This window comes from Eleginops maclovinus, chromosome 16 (genome assembly GCF_036324505.1).
Source record: "Eleginops maclovinus isolate JMC-PN-2008 ecotype Puerto Natales chromosome 16, JC_Emac_rtc_rv5, whole genome shotgun sequence".
Lineage (NCBI taxonomy): Eukaryota > Metazoa > Chordata > Actinopteri > Perciformes > Eleginopidae > Eleginops > Eleginops maclovinus.
In genome coordinates this window covers 24,654,602-24,678,994 of record NC_086364.1, presented here as the reverse complement: position 1 = coordinate 24,678,994, position 24,393 = coordinate 24,654,602, and the positions used below count along the sequence as shown (strand labels likewise).

Below are 24,393 nucleotides of genomic sequence, written 5' to 3'. Positions count from 1 at the left end.
CACACACACACACACACACACACACACACACAAACAAACATTTCACCTCTCCTACAGTATCTCTGTAATAAAGTATTAAATGCCCCCCCCCCCCAGCCTGCAGATGAGACTTCCTGTCCTGCTTCCTCCTGGACGTGTCAGCAGGTCTGTGATTGGCTGAGAGGGCTCCACATGGAGCAGTATGTCCCAGAATTCAGTGCGGGAGATGTGGACGGAGAGCAGCTGCTGCATATGGACAGCAACAAGCTGAAGGTGAGGGGGGGGGGGGGGGGAAAGACCTCTTCCTCCCCGACAGGTCATGTTGGTGTTAGATGTTTGATATTTAATATAATGCTCAGAGTGATACCTCCTCCCCAGGCTCTGGGCGTGCTCAGTTCGTCCCACCGCAGTGCTCTGAAGCGTCGCATCAAAGATCTTCTCTCTGCAGCCGAGAAGGAGAGGAAAGCTCTGAGACAGAAAGAGAAGCAACGAAGAAGAGACAACGAGACCCACAGGAACTGACCTCTGACAGACCTCTGAGTGACCTCTGACCCCTGACTAACCTCCGACCGACCTCTGACTGACCTCTGACTGACATTTGACCTCCACAATAAAGCGAGATAAATGAGCATTTCAATAAATAAATCTGTTAAAATCTTTTTGTAGTTTTTCTTCACGAATGTTTTTCCTAGCTCTGTCTCATTTCCTGTAATGATAATATTACCTATAAATAATGAAATTGTTGTTGTTGTTGTTGTTGTTGTTGTTGTTGTTGTTTGGTATTTTTCATGTTCTTTTAGTCTTTATATAAATAATAAACAGATTAATTTAAAACAAAGACTTTTATTTTCTTAAATGATTTTGAATCAAAGAAACAAAAGCTTCAATATGAAAATGATTTAAAAACATGACTTCTTTAAGAACAATACACAATAATAATAACAACTGTAGAGAAATACTTTAAACAAATATAAATAAAGATCAAAAGTTAAAACAGAAATAAAAATAACATTTTAGCATAAATAACAAATGTCCGTTATAAATACAAATAAATAAATATGACTTATTTTAAAAGCTCTTTAAGACATTCATTTACATGAACAAACAGGAACTCTGACTTCCTGTTTGTTTCACAATAAAAGCTTTTGAATTCTGTAAAAACAATCCTGACCAAAAATACTTTTAAATATAAAGCTTTGAACTATTATTATTAACAATTATAAAGATTTTGTTTTGCACATTACTAAGTAAAAATCCCAAATCTGTTGTTTAAAAAGTATAAAATGTACAAAACTGATCATGATGACAGAGAGGAGCCTCTAACAGCAGTGTGTGTGTGTGTGTGTGTGTGTGTGTGTGTGTGTATAGGCTCAGACTTGCTCGGAGCATTGTTTAGGTGGTGGGCGGGGCTTAGCGTTTCCGTGGTGGCCTGCAGGTGGTGGGCGGGGCTTAGCGTTTCCCAGGCGGCCTGTAGGTGGTGGGCGGGGCTTAGCGTTTCCGTGGTGGCCTGTAGGTGGTGGGCTGTAGGTGGTGGGCGGGGCTTAGCGTTTTCCAGGCAGCCTGTAGGTGTTGAGCCGGGCTTAGCGTTTCCGTGGTGGCCTGTAGGTGGTGGGCGGGGATTAGCGTTTCCGTGGTAGCCTGTAGGTGGTGGGCGGGGCTTAGCGTTTCCGTGGTGGCCTGTAGGTGGTGGGCGGGGCTTAGCGTTTACCCAGCGGCCTGTAGGTGGTGGGCGGGGCTTAGCGTTTCCGTGGTGGCCTGTAAGTGGTGGGCGGGGCTTAGCGTTTCCCAGGCGGCCTGTAGGTGGTGGGCGGGGCTTAACGTTTCCGTGGTGGCCTGTAGGTGGTGGGCGGGGCTTAGCGTTTCCGTGGTGGCCTGTAGGTGGTGGGCGGGGCTTAGCGTTTCCCAGGCGGCCTGTAGGCGGCGACTGCCCTCAGGCTGCGGATGAGGTCGTGACAGAACGATCGGAGCTGTGTCAGCGTCAGGTGCGCAGCCACCTGTACTTCGTAGATACCATGGAGACGGGAGGCCAGGTCCACGCTCTGATGCTCCTCGCCGCCGCCCCCGAGATGAGCCGCCTCCTTCATCTGGAACACAGAAACAACGTCAACCAATAACAGTGGAGCTGCTGTCACCATGGTAACATTAGAGCTCACCTGATGACCACGCTGTGATGCAGCAGACAGGTAATCAGATTACATTTGAACACATCATAACGTCATGTGCCGTGATTTACCTCTGACCAAAACCTCAGGTTTACTCTGTGTGTGTGTGTGTGTGTGTGTGTTACCTTGTTGATGTGTGTGTGCAGGTCTCTTAGGTCGGCTCCCAGGTCTGACAGGCCGCTCAGCCTCTCTGATAAATCTCCCAGCAGCCCCTGGTACAGCTGGCAGCCGGCTGACATGCGACTCACACACACAGCCTGCGGGGGGCAACACTCGTTACACACCAAGCTACACACTCAATTAATACATGAATGGATGGACGGATGGATGATGGATGGATGGATGAATGGATGAATGGATGGATATATGGATGGATGGATGATGGGTGGATGGATGGATGGATGAATGGATGATGGATGGATGGATATATGGATGGATGGATGATGGGTGGATGGATGGATGGATGATGGATGGATGGATGGATATATGGATGGATGGATGGATGGATGGATGGATGGATGGATGGATGGATGGATGGGTATATGGATGGATGGATGGATGGATGGATGATGGATGGATGGATGATGGATGGATGAATGGAAGGATGGATGGATGGATGGATGGATGGATGGATGGATGGATATATGGATTAATGGATGGATGGATATATGGATTAATGGATGGATGGAAGGATGGATGGATGAATGGATGGATGGATGGATGGATGGATGATGGATGGATGGATGATGGATGGATGGATGGATGGATGGAAGGATGGATGGATGGATGGATATATGAATGGATGGATGGATGGATATATGAATGGATATATGAATGGATGGATGGATGGATGGATGGATGGATGAATGGGTGGATGGATGGATGGATATATGAATGGATGGATGGATGGATGGATGGATGGATATATGAATGGATGGATGGATGGATGGATGGATGGATGAATGGGTGGATGGATGGATGGATATATGAATGGATATATGAATGGATGGATGGAAGGATGGATGGATGAATGGATGGATGGATGGATGGATGATGGATGGATGGATGGAAGGATGGATGGATGGATGGATGGATATATGAATGGATGGATGGAAGGATGGATGGATGAATGGATGGATGGATGGATGGATGATGGATGGATGGATGGAAGGATGGATGGATGGATGGATGGATGGATATATGAATGGATGGATGGATGGATGGATGGATGAATGGGTGGATGGATGGATGGATATATGAATGGATATATGAATGGATGGATGGATGGATGGATGAATGGGTGGATGGATGAATGCTAACCAGGGTGAAATGCTCTGACGGAGGCTTGAGAACGGGGGCAGGGGGGATGCCCAGCGAGGTCACCATCATCTGCAGGTTTGTAGTTGGGGAGGGGTCGAGGGTCAGACCCTGAGGACAACAGGAATATTAGCGCATGGAGAAAAAGAGGGGGAGCTGAAGCAGCCAATCAGATGCCTTGTTTACCTCGGTGGTGACAGCGGCAGCGTGCACGGCGGGAACGTCTTTCAGAATTTTCTCCACCAGCGTCTTCGCTCGCTCGGCCGCGGCACGGAGCGCCAGGGGGGCGGAGCTGACGGGAACAGATCGGGTTAAACCGACCAACAGGAAGCAGTACAGCAGGGCGGCGACTGGGGGGGATATTGTTATTATTATTGTTGTTGTTTATTCATACATTTTTATTTTGTGGTGTATCATATTTTATTAAATAACTAACTACCCTCTATACACACTAAGTACATGTACTCAAGTACTAAAGTACACGTTTCAGGTACTTGAGTATTTCAATTTTATGCTACTGTGTACCTCTACTGCACTACATGTATTTAATCCCTTTAGTGACTTTACAGATCTGGATCAATGATGGTGAATATAATCTCCCTTCAATCAGACTGTAGTTCACCTGCAGTAAATCCAGCAGCTACCCTGCAGTATACAAAGCATTCAAACTAGCTGCACCTTTACCAGCTCTGAGAACACTTTAATGATCAATCATTATAAAACATATCAGAGATATTATTCTGAAATGGACCAATCAGACAATGACTACTTTTACTGTCGCTACTTTAAGTACATTTAGAGGAGAGTACTTTCTACTTTCACTGGAGGAACATTTAGAATACTTTCACTGTGACAGAGTATTCCTACACTCTGGTACTTCTACTTTACTCAAGTACAAGACCTGAGTACTTCTACTTTACTCAAGTACAAGACCTGAGTACTTCTACTTTACTCAAGTACAAGACCTGAGTACTTCTACTTTACTCAAGTACAAGATCTGAGTACTTCTACTTTACTCAAGTACAAGATCTGAGTACTTCTACTTTACTCAAGTACAAGACCTGAGTACTTCTACTTTACTCAATTACAAAATCTGAGTACTTCTACTTTACTCAAGTACAAGATCTGAGTACTTCTACTTTACTCAAGTACAAGATCTGAGTACTTCTACTTTACTCAAGTACAAGACCTGAGTACTTCTACTTTACTCAAGTACAAGATCTGAGTACTTCTACTTTACTCAAGTACAAGACCTGAGTACTTCTACTTTACTCAAGTACAAGATCTGAGTACTTCTACTTTACTCAAGTACAAGACCTGAGTACTTCTACTTTACTCAAGTACAAGATCTGAGTACTTCTACTTTACTCAAGTACAAGACCTGAGTACTTCTACTTTACTCAAGTACAAGATCAGAGTACTTCTACTTTACTCAAGTACAAGACCTGAGTACTTCTACTTTACTCAAGTACAAGATCTGAGTACTTCTACTTTACTCAAGTACAAGATCTGAGTACTTCTACTTTACTCAAGTACAAGACCTGAGTACTTCTACTTTACTCAAGTACAAGACCTGAGTACTTCTACTTTACTCAAGTACAAGACCTGAGTACTTCTACTTTACTCAAGTACAAGACCTGAGTACTTCTACTTTACTCAATTACAAAATCTGAGTACTTCTACTTTACTCAAGTACAAGATCTGAGTACTTCTACTTTACTCAAGTACAAGATCTGAGTACTTCTACTTTACTCAAGTACAAGACCTGAGTACTTCTACTTTACTCAAGTACAAGACCTGAGTACTTCTACTTTACTCAAGTACAAGACCTGAGTACTTCTACTTTACTCAAGTACAAGACCTGAGTACTTCTACTTTTACTCAAGTACAAGACCTGAGTACTTCTACTTTTACTCAAGAACAAGATCTGAGTACTTCTACTTTACTCAAGTACAAGACCTGAGTACTTCTACTTTACTCAATTACAAAATCTGAGTACTTCTACTTTACTCAAGTACAAGACCTGAGTACTTCTACTTTACTCAATTACAAAATCTGAGTACTTCTACTTTACTCAAGTACAAGACCTGAGTACTTCTACTTTACTCAAAGACAAGATCTGAGTACTTCTACTTTACTCAAGTACAAGACCTGAGTACTTCTACTTTACTCAATTACAAAATCTGAGTACTTCTACTTTACTCAATTACAAAATCTGAGTACTTCTACTTTACTCAAGTACAAGACCTGAGTACTTCTACTTTACTCAATTACAAAATCTGAGTACTTCTACTTTACTCAATTACAAAATCTGAGTACTTCTACTTTACTCAAGTACAAGACCTGAGTACTTCTACTTTACTCAATTACAAAATCTGAGTACTTCTACTTTACTCAAGTACAAGACCTGAGTACTTCTACTTTACTCAATTACAAAATCTGAGTACTTCTACTTTACTCAATTACAAAATCTGAGTACTTCTACTTTACTCAAGTACAAGATCTGAGTACTTCTACTTTACTCAAGTACAAGACCTGAGTACTTCTACTGGAGGAACATTTGGATGCTGATACTTTAATGATCAGTAATTATAAACAGATCAGAGATAATATATGATATATTTTATATCCCCCCCCCCCCAGACAGACTGTTTGGCACTAATGATCCTCCATAGAGCCTCAGATTACTCTGGTTTCCGGTCAGTAAAGACCCCCCCACCCCCCCCCATGTCTGTGCTGAGTTGAGCCCCTCCCCTCTGCAGGTAACTCACCTGTGGCGGGCTTCATGTCTCAGGTATCGGTGTGTCGGTGCTCCAGTTGGTTGTTCCATCTGCACTGGTTTGCACCTTTTATCTGCGGGCAGCGGTGGGGGGGGGGGGGTAGGACCCTAACCCGGGAGTCATCCGAAGATTTCCGAAGTGACGAAGTGGCTGTTGCGACACCGAGCTGCGCAGTGAGGGTGCGCAGATAGCTCACCTGCAACACGTGACTGCACACCTTACACTCTCACAGACTCTGAACACCTCCGCCAGGTAAACACAGCTCCTTTATTCAATACAAACAATAACATAACCAATAAACACCTTCACATTCCAGCAAGTGTTTGTGCAGCAGTGTGTGTGTGTGTGTTTGTGTGTGTGTTTAATCCACCTTGAGGAAATCCAGGAAACGATGAGTCAGCAGAAACTCTTCTTCCTGATGACGTCCTTAACACTGACTCAGTGAATTTCCTCAGCGGAACTTTTTGTTTTTGAGCAACTTTAGACTAAACCGTTCACACACGCGCGCGCGCGCACACACACAAACACACTTCCTGTTTCCTGCAGCTGATTTCTGCTTTGCAAATTCACTCAGAAGTTAAAATAAATAATAAAATGTATTTCCTTTTTTTAAGACTTTAAAACCAAATAAAGACTTTTAGATTTACACATTACTTTGACCCTTCTCTTGCGTTTCGGGTCAAATATGAGTGACTTCGTTGGTTATCATAAATATGGTGTTTTGCCTCCAATTGCCTCAAGACCTGAAATTCCTCCACAGCAGGCCTCTGAACACACACCTGAGGACCACTGGATCTCTCCAACCGTCACACACAGGGATGTTTTCGGTCAGAACCGCCATAGGAAGTGAATGGGTATGAGTATATTATGTTTATCCTGCAGATGGAAAACATCTATACACACACACACACACACACACACACACACACACACACACACACACACACACACACACACACACACACACACACACACAGTGAATGCTGAACTTGATGCCCGGACCATATACTGAAATGAAACTGGCTTGCTTGTATCAAATCAATACATCCCATACATCTTTGGAACGGGAAGAATCTCAGCTACAATCCTAACTCCAGTAAACACAGCCTATTTTTATAAAATATAGTAATGTACAGTAAACACTATCTTTGAACTTACAGTAAAATTATAACATGAAATTCCGCCTGGTGTCATTCTCTGTCTTTATTAAAGGAGCTTTACTCTGAAAAGCTCCGCTTGGTCCACTTCCTGGCGGGTTTTCTCAGCTGATGAAAGCTGCAGAACTCCTCTGACGTCACTCATTATGCAACTCACTTTTCATTTGATGCTATTTATTTCGACCTGAAACGTTTTTAACTTTTAAGACTTATTTTATTCAGCGGTTTCTGTTCAGAGCTGAGAATATAAATTCAAGTTCTAACGTTTTACCAGATGTTCATAAAACATAATAAAATCATAACGACAAAGACGATGAAGATGGGAGCTCAGACCTCTCTGAAGATGAGAGCTCAGACCTCTCTGAAGATGAGAGCTCAGACCTCTCTGAAGATGAGAGCTCAGACCTCTCTGAAGATGAGAGCTCAGACCTCTCTGAAGATGAGAGCTCAGACCTCTCTGAAGATGAGAGCTCAGACCTCTCTGAAGATGAGAGCTCAGACCTCTCTGAAGATGGGAGCTCAGACCTCTCTGAAGATGGGAGCTCAGACCTCTCTGAAGATGAGAGCTCAGACCTCTCTGAAGATGAGAGCTCAGACCTCTGAAGATGAGAGGTCTGAGCTCTCTGAAGATGAGAGGTCTGAGCTCTCTGAAGATGAGAGCTCAGACCTCTCTGATGGGGGCGCTAGTGAGCAGCGCATGGAGTAGATGTACTTTCAGGAGCTCCTCCGTGCCAATACTTAAATGAACTATTTTGACAGTCTCACATTTAATTTCATTAGCCTCGGGAATAATCTCACACACGAGAAGCGTACCCAGTTAAGTCTATGCAACAAAATGCCGAGGAAGAAGGATCAAAACGTCGAGCGATCTCAACTATCCTCTGCTAACGCTAACAGTGCTAGCGGTGATCAGCCAGGTCATGACTCCGACGGCAGCGACACGGAGCAGATGCCGTTAACCTGGGAAAAATTGCAGACAGGATTCTTGAAAAAATGAACGACAGCTTTGACAAGCTAGAGCAGACACTTCAGATAGTGCAGAGTTCTCAAAAGGAACTCATGGAGGAGGATCACGTGACCAACAACCGTGATGGACGCTGAAGACTAGAGCTCCTCACGAACCTCCACTTTTTGCTAAATTATCAGGTCTTTTTATTACATCAGCGGTTGAAAGTGTTTTAACTACCACCACAGTCAGTAAAAAATGCAACGATCAGCGAAGAAAGCGGCATCTATGTCGTCTAAATTAGCAGCAGCGAAAGAAAGATCAGCGAACACGGCTAACGACAACGCGGAGCTAAACATGGAAGCCATCATTGCTCAAGTCCTGCAGCAGCAACAGGGTATGCTCGAATCGGTTGTCCAAAATGCAGTGAAAGGAGCATTACAAGAAATTAACACCTCTTTGCAATATATCAGAACTGAACTCGAGAGACAAGACTCCACTGTGCAGGATCTTAAGCAACAAGTTGATGACACTAAGAGAAAAAATAGGGAGATCAACACATCTGTCAAAGCCTGTGTTAGCGGCCAGAAAGAACTTGAGCAGAAGCTAGCTGAGCTGGAAGACCGGTCTCGTCGCAATAATATTCGCATCACAGGGCTCGAGGAGGGTCGAGAGGCAAACGATCCCATCGGATTCCTGCAACAACAGCTACCCATGTGGATACCCACTCTACAAAACAGACCCATCATTGAACTGGAGAGGGCACATCGAATTTATGCGAAAGGAAAGGGGAGAAACTCGGGGTCTCGCACCATGATTTTCAAATGCCTGAGATACCAAGATCGACAAACAATTCTCAACGGGGCAAGAGAGGCACAGAAAACCGGGCCAATTAAGGACAATACAACGGCAACGATCCGCTTTAAAGCAGACTACAGTGCGTACACCATGCAGAGACGTCAACAGTTTGTGAGGGTACAAAGTAAGCTATATGCGAAAGGGATCGCAAACTTCCTCATCTATCCTGCCACATTAAAAGTGACCCATAAAAGACAACAGCTATTATTCGAGACGGCCAAAGAAGCTGAAGACTTCTGTGTAGACTTGGGCGAGGAGGACTACGCAAGAGACACAGACACGCAGAAGCAACCGTGCCCGGATCAGCTGCCGAGTGTGAGCAGACGCCCGGAGGGAGAGACTACCTCATCGGAGATGCTGCAAGAAGATCCGTAGGCCTACGAAACTCGACCACACTCACCTAATGTGGAATGAGAACTGAACGATTGTGGTGTGGTGTAGTGATTGGAGAGGATATGCAAGTACAGACGCAATAGTAACGTTCCGAGCTGAATGGACAAAATGACAAGTAAACGGTGATCATCAGGCTATGCTTTAATATGGCTGCAGACTTTATTCACTTCAGTTACTCCCCGTAGAGGGCTTAACCCTGTTCTGTAAATGTTAGATCTAGGCTACTTTTGCAACTTAAATAGCCTAAAATGTTACCTACTGTAACTGCTTGTTTAATGTGTGGAAACCACAAGACCTGTGGATATATTTTTTTCTTCTTTCTGTTACGTGGTGGAGGGGGGGGGGGGGGGGGGGGGGGGGGGGCTGGGAATAGCGTTAACTGCGTTTGATGTGGCCACGTATCTTATTCTTGTATGGGGGGTGTTGCGGTCTCGGGGGGAAAGGGGGATTTTATATTTTATGTTTTTGTCACACCTTGCTTATTTTTCTAGCTATACAGTCTGGCATTAAAGTCCTTTTAGTAGAAAAGTCAGATAGAGTACATGTCAATCTACAGCACCATTTGGAAAATGGCTGAACTTTCTGTTATGTCAGTTAATATTAGAGGTCTCAATAGCCCAGTCAAACGTCTCAAGTTTTTGGATCTTCTAAAGAGAAAGCGTATAGACGTAGCGCTCATACAAGAAACACACCTGCGCCAGAAAGATGTGAATCGTCTACAAAATCAATATTACAAAGTAGTGGCTTCATCTAGTGATAATACTAAGACCAAGGGCTCCACTATACTTATATCAAGGAAATGCGGCCTTACCATAGATAAATGTAGCAAAGACACCACTGGAAGAATATCTTATATATGTTCCACCATAGGTGATAGGAAAACTGCTTTTGTGTCTGTATATGCACCAGCCATATTTGATGACACTTTTTTCCCAAGATTAACTAATGAGCTGCTTGCGCTCTCAGTTAGTGAATATTCTTTAATTATAGGAGGAGATATGAATGCAGTGCTGGATTTAAAACAAGACAGATCAGGTGTTACCTACACGAAAGCTCAACAACAGGTGTCAGAGATGTTTGAAACATCATTGGACAGTCTGCACTTGACAGACATTTGGAGACTTCATAACCCAACTAGCAAAGACTACACATTGTTCTCCACGCGTCACCTAACACATTCTGGCATAGATTACATGCTATGCTCTACTGAACTGAGACCAATGCTTCCATCTATAGTTATGGAACCAGCCATTTTATCTGATCACAATCCAATAATATCAACGTTTAACTGTAATAGTTCAAGGGAAAAATCTAGAAGATGGCAATTTAATACATCCCTTCTTCAGAATTCAGAATTCGACACAGAGTTCAAAGCAAAAATAGCCGAATTTCTAGAAATTAATACAGCTTCAACTACAGACCCATCATATGTATGGCAAGCCACAAAGGGGTTTATTAGGGATTTTACATCCTCCTTTTCAGCCCATTTAAAAAGGAAAAGACAAGAAAGGATTAAAGAATTGGAGGAACAGTGTCAATCATTGGAGCACAAACTTAAAAACACATGTTGTAGAACAATGCATAATGCCCTCTTAACAAACCGAGCAGAACTAAATGATTTACTGAGAAGAAGAGCTGAATTTTTAATGCATAGAGTAAGACAAAACTATTATTCCAATGGCTGCAAACCAAGTAAACTACTTGCTCTTAAGCTAAAACAAAATGAATCCAGGGCCTCAATTAATAGCATATTCACAGAGAACGGCATATCAACAAACTACCAGGATATTAACACCACCTTCAAGTCCTTTTATTCAGAATTGTACCGGTGCCCAACCAATTCCAACACAGCGCAGGGTCAAGAATTTCTTAAAAATCTGGAACTACCTTGTCTAAGTCCAGATGAGGCAGAAGAACTGGGCCAACCAATCTTACTAGAGGAACTTAAAACTGCCTTGAAGGATGCTAAGAAGCGCAAAACTCCAGGTTTAGACGGAATCCCATCAGAACTATTATTGCAATACTTTGACATACTTGGACCTACAATTCTACAAGCTTTAACATCAGCTATGGAGAGAGGCGCTTTTCTCCAGCAAGCAAATACTGCACTAATATCAGTCTTACCCAAAAAAGGCAAAGATCCGAAACATTGTGAGAATTACAGACCTATAAGCCTACTGGGGACGGATATTAAGCTGTTTTCCAAGGTGCTGGCACTGCGCTTGGAGCGTGTCATTGAGAAGTTAGTTCATCCCGACCAAACTGGCTTCATACCCAATCGCCATGCAGCAGACAACATACGCAGACTGTTACACATAATTAATGAAGCTAAAAACCTCACAACTCCTTCAGCAGTTTTATCTCTAGACGCTTTCAAAGCATTCGACCGCCTGTCGTGGAATTATTTATGGCAAGTACTGGAGAAACTTGGTCTTGGATCAAAATTCATAGACATGGTGCGCACTTTATATGCAAACCCAACTGCTATTGTTTCAACCAATGGTCTACACTCACTGCCCTTTCATATCGAACGTGGCTCCCGACAGGGATGCCCACTGTCACCCCTCCTATTTGCACTTTCCCTGGAACCATTGGCCCAAACTATAAGACAAAACAAAGTCTGCAATTACCCACTCAAATCATGTGACAACTCAATATCCTTATTTGCCGATGACATCCTACTGTTTATATCCGACCTTGAGGACTCCATACCTAAAATTCTACAAATCTTCAGCACATTTGGGTCAATCTCTGGCTACAAAATCAATTGGGAAAAATCTAATATGCTTAAACTAAACAACGTACCAGTTAATGGGCCAGTTAATCACCCAATTCCATTACAAAACAAAATCACTTACCTGGGTGTCAGAATTCATACTTCTATGAATAAAATTGTCCAAGACAACTATGAGACTATGTTAAACAATGTGCAGAGAGATTTGAAAAACTGGGCTGCACTACCAGCATCATTCAGATCCAGGGTAGCGGTGGTTAAAATGAATATTCTGCCCCGTGTTAATTTTTTGAGCGCAATGATCCCTCTAGCACCACCTGTAAAATACTGGAAAAGACTTGACTCACTTATCAGACAATACATCTGGAACAATAAACAACCCAGACTGAAATTTTTAACTTTGCAACGCACCACAAGTAATGGAGGAGTAGCTCTTCCCAACTTTAAAATATACAATCTGGCCTTTCAGTTACGTGCTCTTAAGATATGGATGGACCCCTTAGCCACTGTTCCTTGGAAAGATATAGAAAAACAACTTATTCATCCTGTAAGAATAGAGGACTTAGCCTTTGCATGTGCTAGTAGGAAAAAATGTTCTTTAAACTATGGCCCCATCATCACAAACACAATATCCAATCTTAGACATGCAGAGGGAATTTTGGGCCACACAAATAAATGGCATAAGCATACACCTTTATGGCACAATTCTCACTTACTGTCTGGTAATAAACCCTTTACATGTAAACCCTGGAGTGAGAGGGGTGTGTATACATTGGACCATATTGTTGGTGAAAAAGGTTTATTGAGTTTTGAAGAACTTAAAACCAAATTTGATCTCCTAGAACAACCTTCTATGTGTATTTATGCATACGATCAGCCCTGAGAAGTCAGGATATATCATGGGGAACCTCACCTGATACACACCCCATTTGGAAGTTATTTTTTTACTTTCCAGTAAAGAGAGTGGCATCTACCGTCTATAAGACAATGATGGAGGCAATTACAGGGAAACTTCCAATAATTCAAATATGGGAACGAGATTTAAACATTGAAAACGACATGATTGACTGGGAAGCAGTGTGGGATAACATTTTTCATTGCTCTAAAAACCCAAACCACCAACAGATTCACTTTAACATCTGTCATAGGACATACTGGACTCCTCAGAAAAGGTACATTACAAAAGTCATTCCAAGTCCCCACTGCACTTTCTGTAAACCAGAACAAAATGGGACCTTTCTACACATGGTCTGGGAGTGTGAAGAAGTACAGGAATTTTGGCACAAAATAGCAGAGACTATAGGTGATTTAATAGCCCGTCCAATTCCGGTTGACCCCATTGTCTGGTTATTGAATGATGATTCCAAACTTCAACTGTTTGGAAAACAGAGAAAAATCTGGCTTGCAGGATCAACAGCAGCCAAGAAAAGGATAGTGCAGAGATGGTTGCCACCACACTCACTTTCTATGCAGAAGTGGATGGCTTATTTCTTGGACATTGTCCTACTTGAGCTCTCTACAGCAAGGATAAACAATGCAAAACGGAGAACTATTGACCTATGGAAAGACGCAGCTAAGCAGATCTCTGATATGTTGAACTCTATTGAAAAAGAACCAGATAATATTTCTGTAGAGGATGATTAGACAAGGTGTGATTTTACCTTTTAATTTTTAGTTTTATTTTGTTTTGTTTTATTCTCATTTTGTGGGGGGTTTTTTTTTTCTCTCAGCAGACCGCGGGGTGGGGGGAGGGTGGTTGGGAGGGGGAGGGGGGCGGGGAAACCTTGTTATGACAAAAGACAAAAAGACATCAATATAATCTACCTGTACAGGAAGATCTTGTATGTAAGTGTTGAACTGATGTCAATAAAAAATTGATCACAAAAAAAAAAGGAACTCATGGAGAAGGTAGAGTCGGTGGAAGAGGGAATCCTGGACCAAGAGAGCCGCATCACCTGCTTGGAGGTCTCGGGACTGAAAGATGATAACAACGCGCTCAAGTTAAAAGTGGATGACCTCGAGGGCCAGTCGCGTGGCAATAATATCAAAATTATCGGCATTCCTGAGCATGAAGAAGGAGGTAAACCAACAGAATTCGTTGAGGCATTAATCCCGAAGCTTTTCGGCGAGGGCAGCTTTCGGTCACCGGTGGTTATCGACCGGGCACACCGGTTCCTCCGGCCGCCTCCAACAGCTGGAGCTAATCCTCGCGCCATCATCGCCAGGATCCACTTCTATCGGGAGAAGGAGCTCATTCTTCGCCTCCGGAGGGATCGACAACTGGATTATAAAGGAAACAAGGTGCTGATTTTCCCGGACTACACGCCTGAAGTGATGCGGCAGCGGCGGGCATACACCGAGCCCCTGCGGATGCTACGGGAGCTGAAGGTGGAGCACGGCTTACTTTTCCCAGCGAGGCTCCGGATGAAGCACACGGATCGGTTCAAGGTTTTTAATGCACGGAGTGAGGCAATGACTTTTATTAACACCGACTTAAGAAACACATCTTAAAGGGGTCTGTGGCCCATGGTGTGTAGGGCTAAAAGCATTATTGCTAGTCTTCACACATTGATAACAGTGTGCAACAATTTCTGAGACTGTCAATTAGATTTTTCAGATTTCAAATCATGTTTGGCAGCGGAGTTGAGCTGAGGTAGCCATTACAGCTTCAACAGTTTCAGGCCGTGCGCGTAGCGGCCCCGAGCATGAAGGGATGTCCGTGCTTCGTTTGGGGAAGTGCTTGGGGGCGGATGGGGGTCATGTTTAGGTTCATGGGTTTGTGTGAGTGTGTTACCTCATGCTACAACGTATGTTCTTTATGTGTCTCGTTTTACTTTGTTTTGAGCACTCTTGAGAGGTTACCAGATTTCTTCCATTTTAGAGATACTGTCAGTACCTGATAATATAACCCATGGCAGTAAAGCATACATTTACGTTGGTCTTGTTAGAAATAATCAATATATTGGAGCGGAACTTTAAAAGATAATTCACTGTTTCTGGACGGATCATATTTGTCCACTTCCGGTAGTATTACCGGATGTTGTTTTTAGCCTCAGATAGCATAAAGCTAATATTGTATTGTATATATGAGTAGAGGGAGAAGGACCAGTGGAGTTCCATACTAAACACACCGCCTCTACCTCTCACTCATTGATGCTGCAATGATACAGTTGCCTGTTTAATACCTGATAAACCTCAGAAGGATTGCATAATAGAATATCGTAGATGACAGCTCCAGGACTTCGCTAACAAGATGGCGACGGTGACGTCTTAAGAGGACCCGCCCCCGACGACGTCAGCCTATAGAGGAGGATCCAGCCCCCCCCCCCCCCCCCCCCCCCCCCCCCCCCCCCCCGCTACCAACCAATGAGAGCACGACAGCAGGGCGCGTCTGATTTTGAAGTTGTTTATTGTATGGTCGGAAAGGGGTGGTTCTATAGAACATGTTAGGATTGTGAAATCGAGCTCTCTTTTGTTCCGGACCGCCAGACAGGAACTACTGATGAGCTCCACTCAGTCAGCGGCCTGTGGACGCGTGTCCCGGGCTATTGAGCCACAGCTGTGACACTTTTGTAAAACCTACTGCTGCATCCTTTTATTAAACACTCCTTTAAAACTTTTAAGGGAGTTTTGCTTTCTTTATTTTAAACCGACTCCTGGGCTTCAAATAAACGAACATTTCTTACAGTCTCCTGGAATGTCTACGGGTTGGGTCATGTGATTAAAAGGGGTCGCATCTTAAGTCATTAAAGCCGGAAGTAACCTTTCTTCAGGAAACGCACATTAGTGTAAATGAGCAACGCAGGTTGAGAGCGAACTGGATCTCCCAAGTTTATCAAGCACCTTTTACCCGCAATTCTAGGGGGTTGCCCTTCTTTTCCGAAAACATACCATTTCTCCTCGAATGTATGACTGCAGACCCTTATGGCAGGTACTTGATGATATCTGGGCACATAAACTCCTTTCCAATAACGATGCTTAACATCTACGGCCCTAATATTGATAATCCAGATTCTTTCCGTAAAGTATTTGATTTGATACCAGCCTCCACCCCAAGGGTTATTATTGGGGGTGACTCTAACTGTTATCTTGACGCAGTCTTAGACAGACTTTCTACGAAACCGCCTCCCTCAATAACCTCAGTGGGAATTCTGAATGATTTGATTAAAAGGAGGAACATGGTTGAAATATGGCGACTGCAACATCCTACAGATAAAGAGTTTTCTTTTTATTCTCATGTCCATAGATCCTACACCAGGATTGATTACTTTCTGATAGCTTCTGAATTACTGCCCAGTGTTACTAACTCTACATATCATAATGTTTTAATATCGGATCACAGTCCAGTTTCTCTTAACTTCAAGAACATTCTGTCTAGCCCAAAATATAGCTGGCGCTTCAACCCTCTTCTTCTTGAAGACCAGTCTTTTACTGAGCATATGACGGCACGTACAGACAAATTTCTTGTTACAAATGATAATGGGGAAGTCTCTGATTCTGTTTTGTGGGAGACCTTCAAAGTAGTTATGAGGGCCCACATTATTTCATTTGAATCAGCTCAGAAAAAAGAACTTAATAGCCGCATGAAGGACATTGAAAAATACTCCCGGCGCTGGAGGAGACCTACAGATCCTCTCTCTCATCCACTGATTATAATAAGATTTTGAAGCTAAAATACGAAAATACAGTGGGGCCAAAAAGTGTTTAGTCAGCCACCAATTGTGCAAGTTCTCCCATTTCAAAAGATGAGTCCTGTAATTTTTATCGTAGGTATACCTCAACTATGAGAGACAGAATGGGGGAAACAGTCCAGGAAATCACATTGTAGGATTTTTAATGAATTCATTTCAAACGATTGTGGAAAATAAGTATTTGGTCAATAACAAAAGTTCATCTCAATACTTTGTTATATACCCTTTGTTGGCAATGACAGAGGTCAAAGGTTTTCTGTAAGTCTTCACAAGGTTTCCACACTGTTGCTGGTATTTTGGCCCATTCCTCCATGCAGATCTCCTCTAAAGCAGTGATGTTTTGGGGCTGTCGCTGGGCAACACAGACTTTCAACTCCCTCCAAAGATTTTCTATGGGGTTGAGATCTGGACACTGGTTAGGCCACTCCAGGACCTTGAGATGCTTCTTACGAAGCCACTCCTTCGTTGCCCTGGCGGTGTGTTTGGGATCATTGTCATGCTGAAAGACCCAGCCACGCTTCATCTTCAGTGCCCTTGCTGATGGAAGGAGGTTTTCACTCAACATCTCACGATACATGGCCCCATTCATTCTTTCCTTTACACGGATCAGTCGTCCTGGTCCCTTTGCAGAAACACAGCCCCAAAGCATGATGTTTCCACCCCCATGCTTCACAGTAGGTATGGTGTTCTTTGGAGGCAACTCTGCATTCTTTCTCCTCCAAACACGACGAGTTGAGTTTTTACCAAAAAGTTCTATTTTGGTTTCATCTGACCATATGACATTCTCCCAGTCCTCTTCTGGATCATCCAAATGCCCTCTAGCAAACTTCAGACGGGCCTGGACATGTACTGGCTTAAGCAGGGGGACACGTCTGGAGCTGCAGGATGTAAGTCCCTGGCGGCGTAGTGTGTTACTGATGGTAGCCTCTGTTACTTTGGTCCCAGCTCTCTGCAGGTCATTCACTAGGTCCCCCCGTGTGGTTCTGGGATTTGTGCTCACCGTTCTTGTGATCATTTTGACCCCACGGGGTGAGATCTTGCGTGGAGCCCCAGATCGAGGGAGATTAGCAGTGGTCTTGTATGTCTTCCATTTTCTAATAATTGCTCCCACAGTTGATTTCTTCACACCAAGCTGCTGACCTATTGCACATTCAGTTTTCCCAGCCTGGAGCAGGTCTACAATGTTGTCTCTGGTCTCCTTTGACAGCTCTTTGGTCTTGGCCATAGTGGAGTTTGGAGTATGACTGTTTGAGGTTGTGGACAGGTGTCTTTTATACTGATAACGAGTTCAAAAAGGTGCCATTAATACAGGTAACGAGTGGAGGACAGAGGAGCCTCTTAAAGAAGAAGTTACAGGTCTGTGAGAGCCAGAACTCTTGCTTGTTTGTAGGTGACCCAATACTTATTTTACCGAGGAATTTATAATCAATTCATTAAAAATCCTACAATGTGATTTCCTGGATTGTTTCCCCCATTCTGTCTCTCATAGTTGAAGTGTACCTATGATAAAAGGCCTCTCATCTTTTGAAATGGGAGAACTTGCACAATTGGTGGCTGATATACTTTTTGGCCCCACTGTAATTCCATTCTCAATAAACGCGTTGGAAGCCTGCTACTCAAACTTAAGCGGAAAAACTTGGTGATAAACCAGAGAAACTGCTAGCCAGCCAACTGAGGGGTGAAAGGGCTAAGCAGACTATTCACAGGATAAAATCCAAATCTGGCAGTCTCCTAACCAATCCGACAGAGGTAAACACTTGCTTCAGGGACTTCTATAAAGAACAGGTACAGGCTACTGAAGCAGATTTCTGTAACTTTTTTGACAATTTAAATATTCCCAAATTAGATAGTGTAGCGAGGGAGGATCTAGATGCCCCATTTTCTGAAACTGACTTATTGATTGCTATTCGATCCTTCCCCTTTGTCCAGCAGTGGCTCAGTCAGTAGGGGCTTGGACTGGGAATCGTAGGGTCGCCGGTTCAAGTCCCCGAACAGACTTGAAATATGGAAAGTGGACTGCTACTTGGAGAGGTCCCAGTTCACCTCCTAGGCCCTGCTGTGGTGCCCTTGAGCAAGGCACCGGACACCTCCAATCCCCCCTCCCCATTGCTCCCCGGGCGCTGCACAATAGCTGCCCACTGCTCCTAGAACTAGGATGGGTTAAATGCAGAGGACTAATTTCACTGTGTGTGCTCTGCTGTGTGCATGTGTGTGACTAATAAAGAGGGTTTCATCCTCCCATTCTATCTACCCTCTGAGCCTGGCCCAGATGGCTTCGGTTGTGAATTGTATAAATCATTTCATAACAAAATAGTTCCGCTCATGCTGCGAAGATGAATGACTCTAGGAGAAATGAAACGCTCCCCAGTTCATTATATGAAGCAACTATCTGCTTGCTTTTGAAGGGAGGAAGGGAAGAGTTAGACCCTGCAAGTTACAGACCTGTTTTTTTAAAATTCTGATTTGAAAATAATAACTAAAGTCCTGGCTACAAAATTAGGGAGGCATATTTCCACAATCATACACCCCAATCAGACTGGATTTATTCCAGCTCGGTTTTCTTTTAGTAATGTCCGTCTGCTCTTAAACACAATATACTCGGTGCATGGGAAAAATACACAAGCTGGGTTCTATCTCTCGACGCCCAGAAGGCCTTCGATCAGGTCGAATGGCCTTACATGCTGAAGACACTAAAACAATTTGGATTTGGGGAAAATAATTGATCTTAAACCAGTTTCCTCTATTCTCACTAACAGATAGATGCCGACCCTTTGATCTGCAGCGGGGTGTGAGGCAGGGCGACCCACTCTCTCCTCTTCTCTTTGATATTTCTTTGGAGCCACTTGCAGTGGGTATAAGGGGCCACCCAGGCATTTGCGGGGTGAAGTTTGGTGATGTTGAAAGCCTTGTCAATCTGTATGCTGATGATTTATTGGTCTGCTTATCAGACCCAAGGGTCTCAGTACCCAACCTCCTGAATTACATAGAATCATTTGGTAAACTGTCTGGGTATACAATTAACTGGGACAAATGTGAATTCATGCCATTGACAAATATCTGTCCTATTTTTTTGAAATCTTTGCCATTTAAACTTGTTACTACCCATATTAATTATCTCAGCCTCAAGATCTCCAAAAATCCCAAACTTTTACTGAAATTGAACTATTTAGATATGATGGATAAACTAAAAGCTAATATTCGGAAATGGAAGTTACTCCCTCTCTCTATGATTGGCCGCATTAATGCCATTAAAATGGTGGCACCAAGGTTTTCAAAACCTCCCTATCGTTTTACCATTATTATTTTTTAAGCAATTGGATTCAGCTATCTTGTCATTTGTCTGGGCAGATAACCCCCCCCCCGCACTTCTAAGGCACATCTGCAGAGGAAGGCAAAAAGGGGTGGCCTCGGCCTTCCTGTTTTTAGGCATTATTACTGGGCTGCGAATGCGAGGGCTCTTATGTTCTGGCAGCGGGGCCCTCCTTATGATGACTGTTCCTCTCCACGTTGGCTTAAGATTGAATCCATGTCTTTGTCACAAACCTCGCTTCCAGCACTGCTTTTTCAAATGTACAACTGTCCCACAATTTATCTGGCCACGATTTTGTTGTTAGTAATTCTTTAAAGAAACTGAATCAAATAAGAAAAATTCTTGGATGATCAAAGATTTGGGTGAATGCCCCAATAACTGGAAATCATTTGTTTAAACCAGGTTTGACGGATGGGGTGTTTTTGGACTGGAGAGAGAGGGGCCTACGCTGTATTTCAGATTTGTACATAGATAACACCTTTGTGTCCTTCCCCCTGCTCCAGGCTAGATATCACCTCCCTCAGTCACATTTTTATCGATTCTTACAGGTCAGACATTTTGTAAGGCAGCAAGTCTCTGATTTCCCAACAAGACCACACAATTGTAATTTTTATGATACACTCCTATTACAACCACACTCCAAACATTTGATCTCCCGCTTCATTACTGCTTTTGAGGCACCAGCAAGTACTAGTCATCTCAGGGATACATGGGCAAAAGAACTAGGAGTCCCACTGTCGGAGGAATTATGGGAGGAGGGCCTGTCAAATAGACATAAATGCTCTATAAACTCTAGATATCGGTTAATTCAATTTAAAGTCACGCAGACTGCATTATTCCAAAACTAAACTTAATAGAATATTTGAATCAGTGTCTCCCATGTGTGATAGATGTGGCAGGGCCGAAGTCACACTCACATTTATTCTGGCACTGCTCAGTACTGGAGAACTTTTGCCATGATATATTTAATTGGTTCTCTCAGCAATATAAAATAAACATTGACCAGACTGTACCCTGGCAATTTTCGGCTCCTCTGAGAAGACTTCGACCCTTCCTTCCCACTGTAGGCAGATCCTTAAAACAGGCATGGTAGCAGCTAAAAGAATGATTTTACTTGACTGGAAGTCTTCATCACCCCCTTGCTTTAAGAGATGGCTTAACGAAATGGTCTTTGTTTCCAGATTGGAACAAATGCGTCTTAGCAGAGGGAATGCACCAAACTACTATGAACAAATGTGGAAACCGTGCTTGACGAGACCTAAACAGTTAGTGTGTGAAGCCGGCTGCTCTGTAATATCTGTACTGATCAAAGGTTTGGATCCTCAGGGCTTTTTTTTGTTGTATTATTTTTATTTTTGTTTCTTTTAATTATTATTTCCTTTTATTTCATGTGTGTTTTTGTTGCTGTTTGTGTTGTCTTGTTTTTTTTATTCTCTCCTGACGGTATCGTGAGACAGAGCACACTGGACTATTTCAGTTGTTGTATACATTTCTGTGGTGAAGTCTGTCTTTTCTTCCTTAAATTGTGTTATGTAATACTGTCAGATGTTGTTTACTTTGTAACAAAAAGCTTAAAAAAGTTCAAATTAAAACATTTAAAAAGAACAGAACTGATTTATTAAATCTGTAGACCATGTTTCCCTCGTTACGGTCGAGTTGGAGAGTAAACAACAACATGAACCGACATGTAAACAAACAAACAGATTTTATTCAGGAAACTGGAAAACAACACCACAGAAGAAGAGCTGAGGGGCATTCTGGGTAATAACTGATCTGCTAACATCAGCAGAAAGAACTACTTCCTGTCTGCACAGGAAGTCAGCAGGGAGGCTCATGGGAAGCTGTCGTCGTCGTCCTCCGCCATTTCTTTAGCGAACTCAAGATCCTGCTGCTCCCTCTCCCGACGCTCCTGAACACAACACCACATTAACCCTTCAGATCTCACACACACACTCTGATCACACCTGGCCCTAATCTGTGAGTGAGTGAGTGAGTGAGTGAGTGAGTGAGTGAGTGAGTGAGTGAGTGAGTGAGTGAGTGAGTGAGTGAGTGAGTGAGTGAGTGAGTGAGTGAGTGAGTGAGTGAGTGAGTGAGTGAGTGAGTGAGTGAGTGAGTGAGTGAGTCTGTCAGTGAGTCAGTCAGTCAGTGAGTCTGTCAGTGAGTCCATCAGTGAGTCAGTCTGTGAGTGAGTCAGTGAGTCCGTCAGTGAGTCCGTCAGTGAGTCCGTCAGTGAGTCCGTCAGTCAGTGAGTCCGTCAGTCAGTGAGTCCGTCAGTCAGTGAGTCCGTCAGTGAGTCAGTCCGTCAGTGAGTCAGTCAGTGAGTCCGTCAGTCAGTGAGTCCGTCAGTCAGTCCGTCAGTGAGTCTGTCAGTGAGTCCGTCAGTGAGTCCGTCAGTGAGTCCGTCAGTGAGTGAGTCCGTCAGTCAGTGAGTCTGTCAGTGAGTCCATCTGTGAGTCTGTTAGTGAGTCTGTCAGTGAGTCCGTCAGTCAGTGAGTCTGTCAGTGAGTCCATCAGTGAGTCCGTCAGTCAGTGAGTCCGTCAGTCAGTGAGTCTGTCAGTGAGTCCATCTGTGAGTCTGTTAGTGAGTCTGTCAGTGAGTCCGTCAGTCAGTGAGTCTGTCAGTGAGTCCATCAGTGAGTCCGTCAGTGAGTCTGTCAGTCAGTGAGTCCGTCAGTGAGTCAGTCAGTGAGTCAGTCTGTCAGTGAGTCCGTCAGTGAGTCAGTCCGTCAGTGAGTCCGTCAGTCAGTGAGTCCGTCAGTCAGTCCGTCAGTGAGTCTGTCAGTGAGTCCGTCAGTCAGTGAGTCCGTCAGTCAGTCTGTGAGTGAGTCAGTCAGTCAGTGAGTCCGTCAGTCAGTGAGTCTGTCAGTGAGTCTATCTGTGAGTCTGTTAGTGAGTCTGTCAGTGAGTCCGTCAGTCAGTGAGTCTGTCAGTGAGTCCATCAGTGAGTCTGTCAGTCAGTGAGTCCGTCAGTGAGTCAGTCAGTGAGTCAGTCTGTCAGTGAGTCCGTCAGTGAGTCAGTCCGTCAGTGAGTCCGTCAGTCAGTGAGTCAGTCAGTGAGTCAGTCTGTCAGTGAGTCCGTCAGTGAGTCAGTCCGTCAGTGAGTCAGTCCGTCAGTCAGTCCGTCAGTGAGTCTGTCAGTGAGTCCGTCAGTCAGTGAGTCCGTCAGTCAGTCTGTGAGTGAGTCAGTCAGTCAGTGAGTCCGTCAGTCAGTGAGTCCATCTGTGAGTCTGTTAGTGAGTCTGTCTGTGAGTCAGTCAGTCTGTCAGTGAGTCAGTCAGTCAGTGAGTCTGTCAGTGAGTCTGTTAGTGAGTCCATCTGTGAGTCTGTTAGTGAGTCTGTCAGTGAGTCCGTCAGTCAGTGAGTCCGTCAGTCAGTCTGTGAGTGAGTCAGTCAGTCAGTGAGTCTGTCAGTGAGTCCATCAGTGAGTCTGTCAGTGAGTCCATCAGTGAGTCTGTCAGTGAGTCTGTCAGTGAGTCTGTCAGTGAGTCTGTCAGTGAGTCCGTCAGTCAGTGAGTCCGTCAGTTAGTCTGTGAGTCAGTCCGTCAGTGAGTCAGTCAGTGAGTGAGTCAGTCAGTGAGTCAGTGAGTGAGTCTGTCAGTGAGTCAGTCAGTGAGTGAGTCAGTCAGTGAGTCTGTGAGTGAGTCCATCTGTGAGTCTGTTAGTGAGTCTGTCAGTGAGTCCGTCAGTCAGTGAGTCCGTCAGTCAGTCTGTGAGTGAGTCAGTCAGTCAGTGAGTCTGTCAGTGAGTCTGTCAGTGAGTCCATCAGTGAGTCTGTCAGTGAGTCTGTCAGTGAGTCCGTCAGTCAGTGAGTCCGTCAGTTAGTCTGTGAGTGAGTCAGTCAGTGAGTCTGTGAGTGAGTCAGTCCGTCAGTGAGTCAGTCAGTGAGTCAGTCAGTGAGTGAGTCTGTCAGTGAGTGAGTCAGTGAGTCCGTCAGTCAGTGAGTCAGTCAGTGAGTCAGTCAGTGAGTCAGTCAGTGAGTCAGTGAGTCAGTCCGTCAGTGAGTCAGTCAGTGAGTGAGTCTGTCAGTGAGTCTGTGAGTCCGTCAGTCTGTCAGTGAGTCCGTCAG

At 43.9% G+C, this 24,393-nt stretch overlaps 3 protein-coding genes and 1 long non-coding RNA gene across 5 annotated transcripts in view; 2 read left to right on the top strand and 2 right to left on the bottom strand.

Moving 5' to 3' along the window:
• samd14 (sterile alpha motif domain containing 14) overlaps window positions 1-636 on the top strand; it is a 48,263-nt gene extending 47,627 nt beyond the window's left edge. For both annotated transcript variants that reach the window (XM_063902911.1, XM_063902912.1), the window contains exons 11-12: window positions 97-252; window positions 358-636. In XM_063902911.1, the coding sequence (XP_063758981.1) occupies window positions 97-252; window positions 358-501 (300 nt within the window). In that variant the 3' untranslated portion in view covers window positions 502-636. The remainder of the gene's footprint in view (window positions 1-96; window positions 253-357) is intronic.
• Window positions 637-899: 263 nt separating this feature from the next.
• LOC134878466 (granulocyte colony-stimulating factor-like) lies at window positions 900-6,338 on the bottom strand. Its single transcript, XM_063904502.1, has 5 exons — window positions 6,230-6,338; window positions 3,645-3,808; window positions 3,462-3,569; window positions 2,267-2,398; window positions 900-2,063 (listed from the first exon to the last, which is right to left on the bottom strand). Exons 1-5 carry the CDS (start codon window positions 6,243-6,245, stop codon window positions 1,872-1,874), a joined length of 612 nt encoding a protein of 203 aa, XP_063760572.1. The 5' UTR covers window positions 6,246-6,338; the 3' UTR covers window positions 900-1,871.
• Window positions 6,339-6,408: 70 nt separating this feature from the next.
• On the top strand, window positions 6,409-21,821 carry LOC134878294 (uncharacterized). Its single transcript, XR_010167660.1, has 3 exons — window positions 6,409-6,490; window positions 6,999-7,092; window positions 19,774-21,821. It is a non-coding gene; the product is annotated as an uncharacterized LOC134878294 (long non-coding RNA).
• A 194-nt stretch (window positions 21,822-22,015) lies between these two features.
• Window positions 22,016-24,393, bottom strand: part of psmd3 (proteasome 26S subunit, non-ATPase 3) — an 11,604-nt gene continuing 9,226 nt past the window's right edge. Inside the window, exon 12 of the mRNA XM_063904238.1 lies at window positions 22,016-22,236. Within this exon, the coding sequence (XP_063760308.1) occupies window positions 22,159-22,236 (78 nt within the window). The 3' untranslated portion in view covers window positions 22,016-22,158. The remainder of the gene's footprint in view (window positions 22,237-24,393) is intronic.

Bases quoted from the DNA above. Each gene is read 5' to 3' on its own strand.
- LOC134878466 (XM_063904502.1), bottom strand. The intron at 3,570-3,644 runs GTAAACAAGGCA...TGTTGTCCTCAG, and splicing joins CTGCCGCTGTCACCACCGAG to GGTCTGACCCTCGACCCCTC. The intron at 2,064-2,266 runs GTAACACACACA...TCTGTGTTCCAG, and splicing joins TGCACACACACATCAACAAG to ATGAAGGAGGCGGCTCATCT.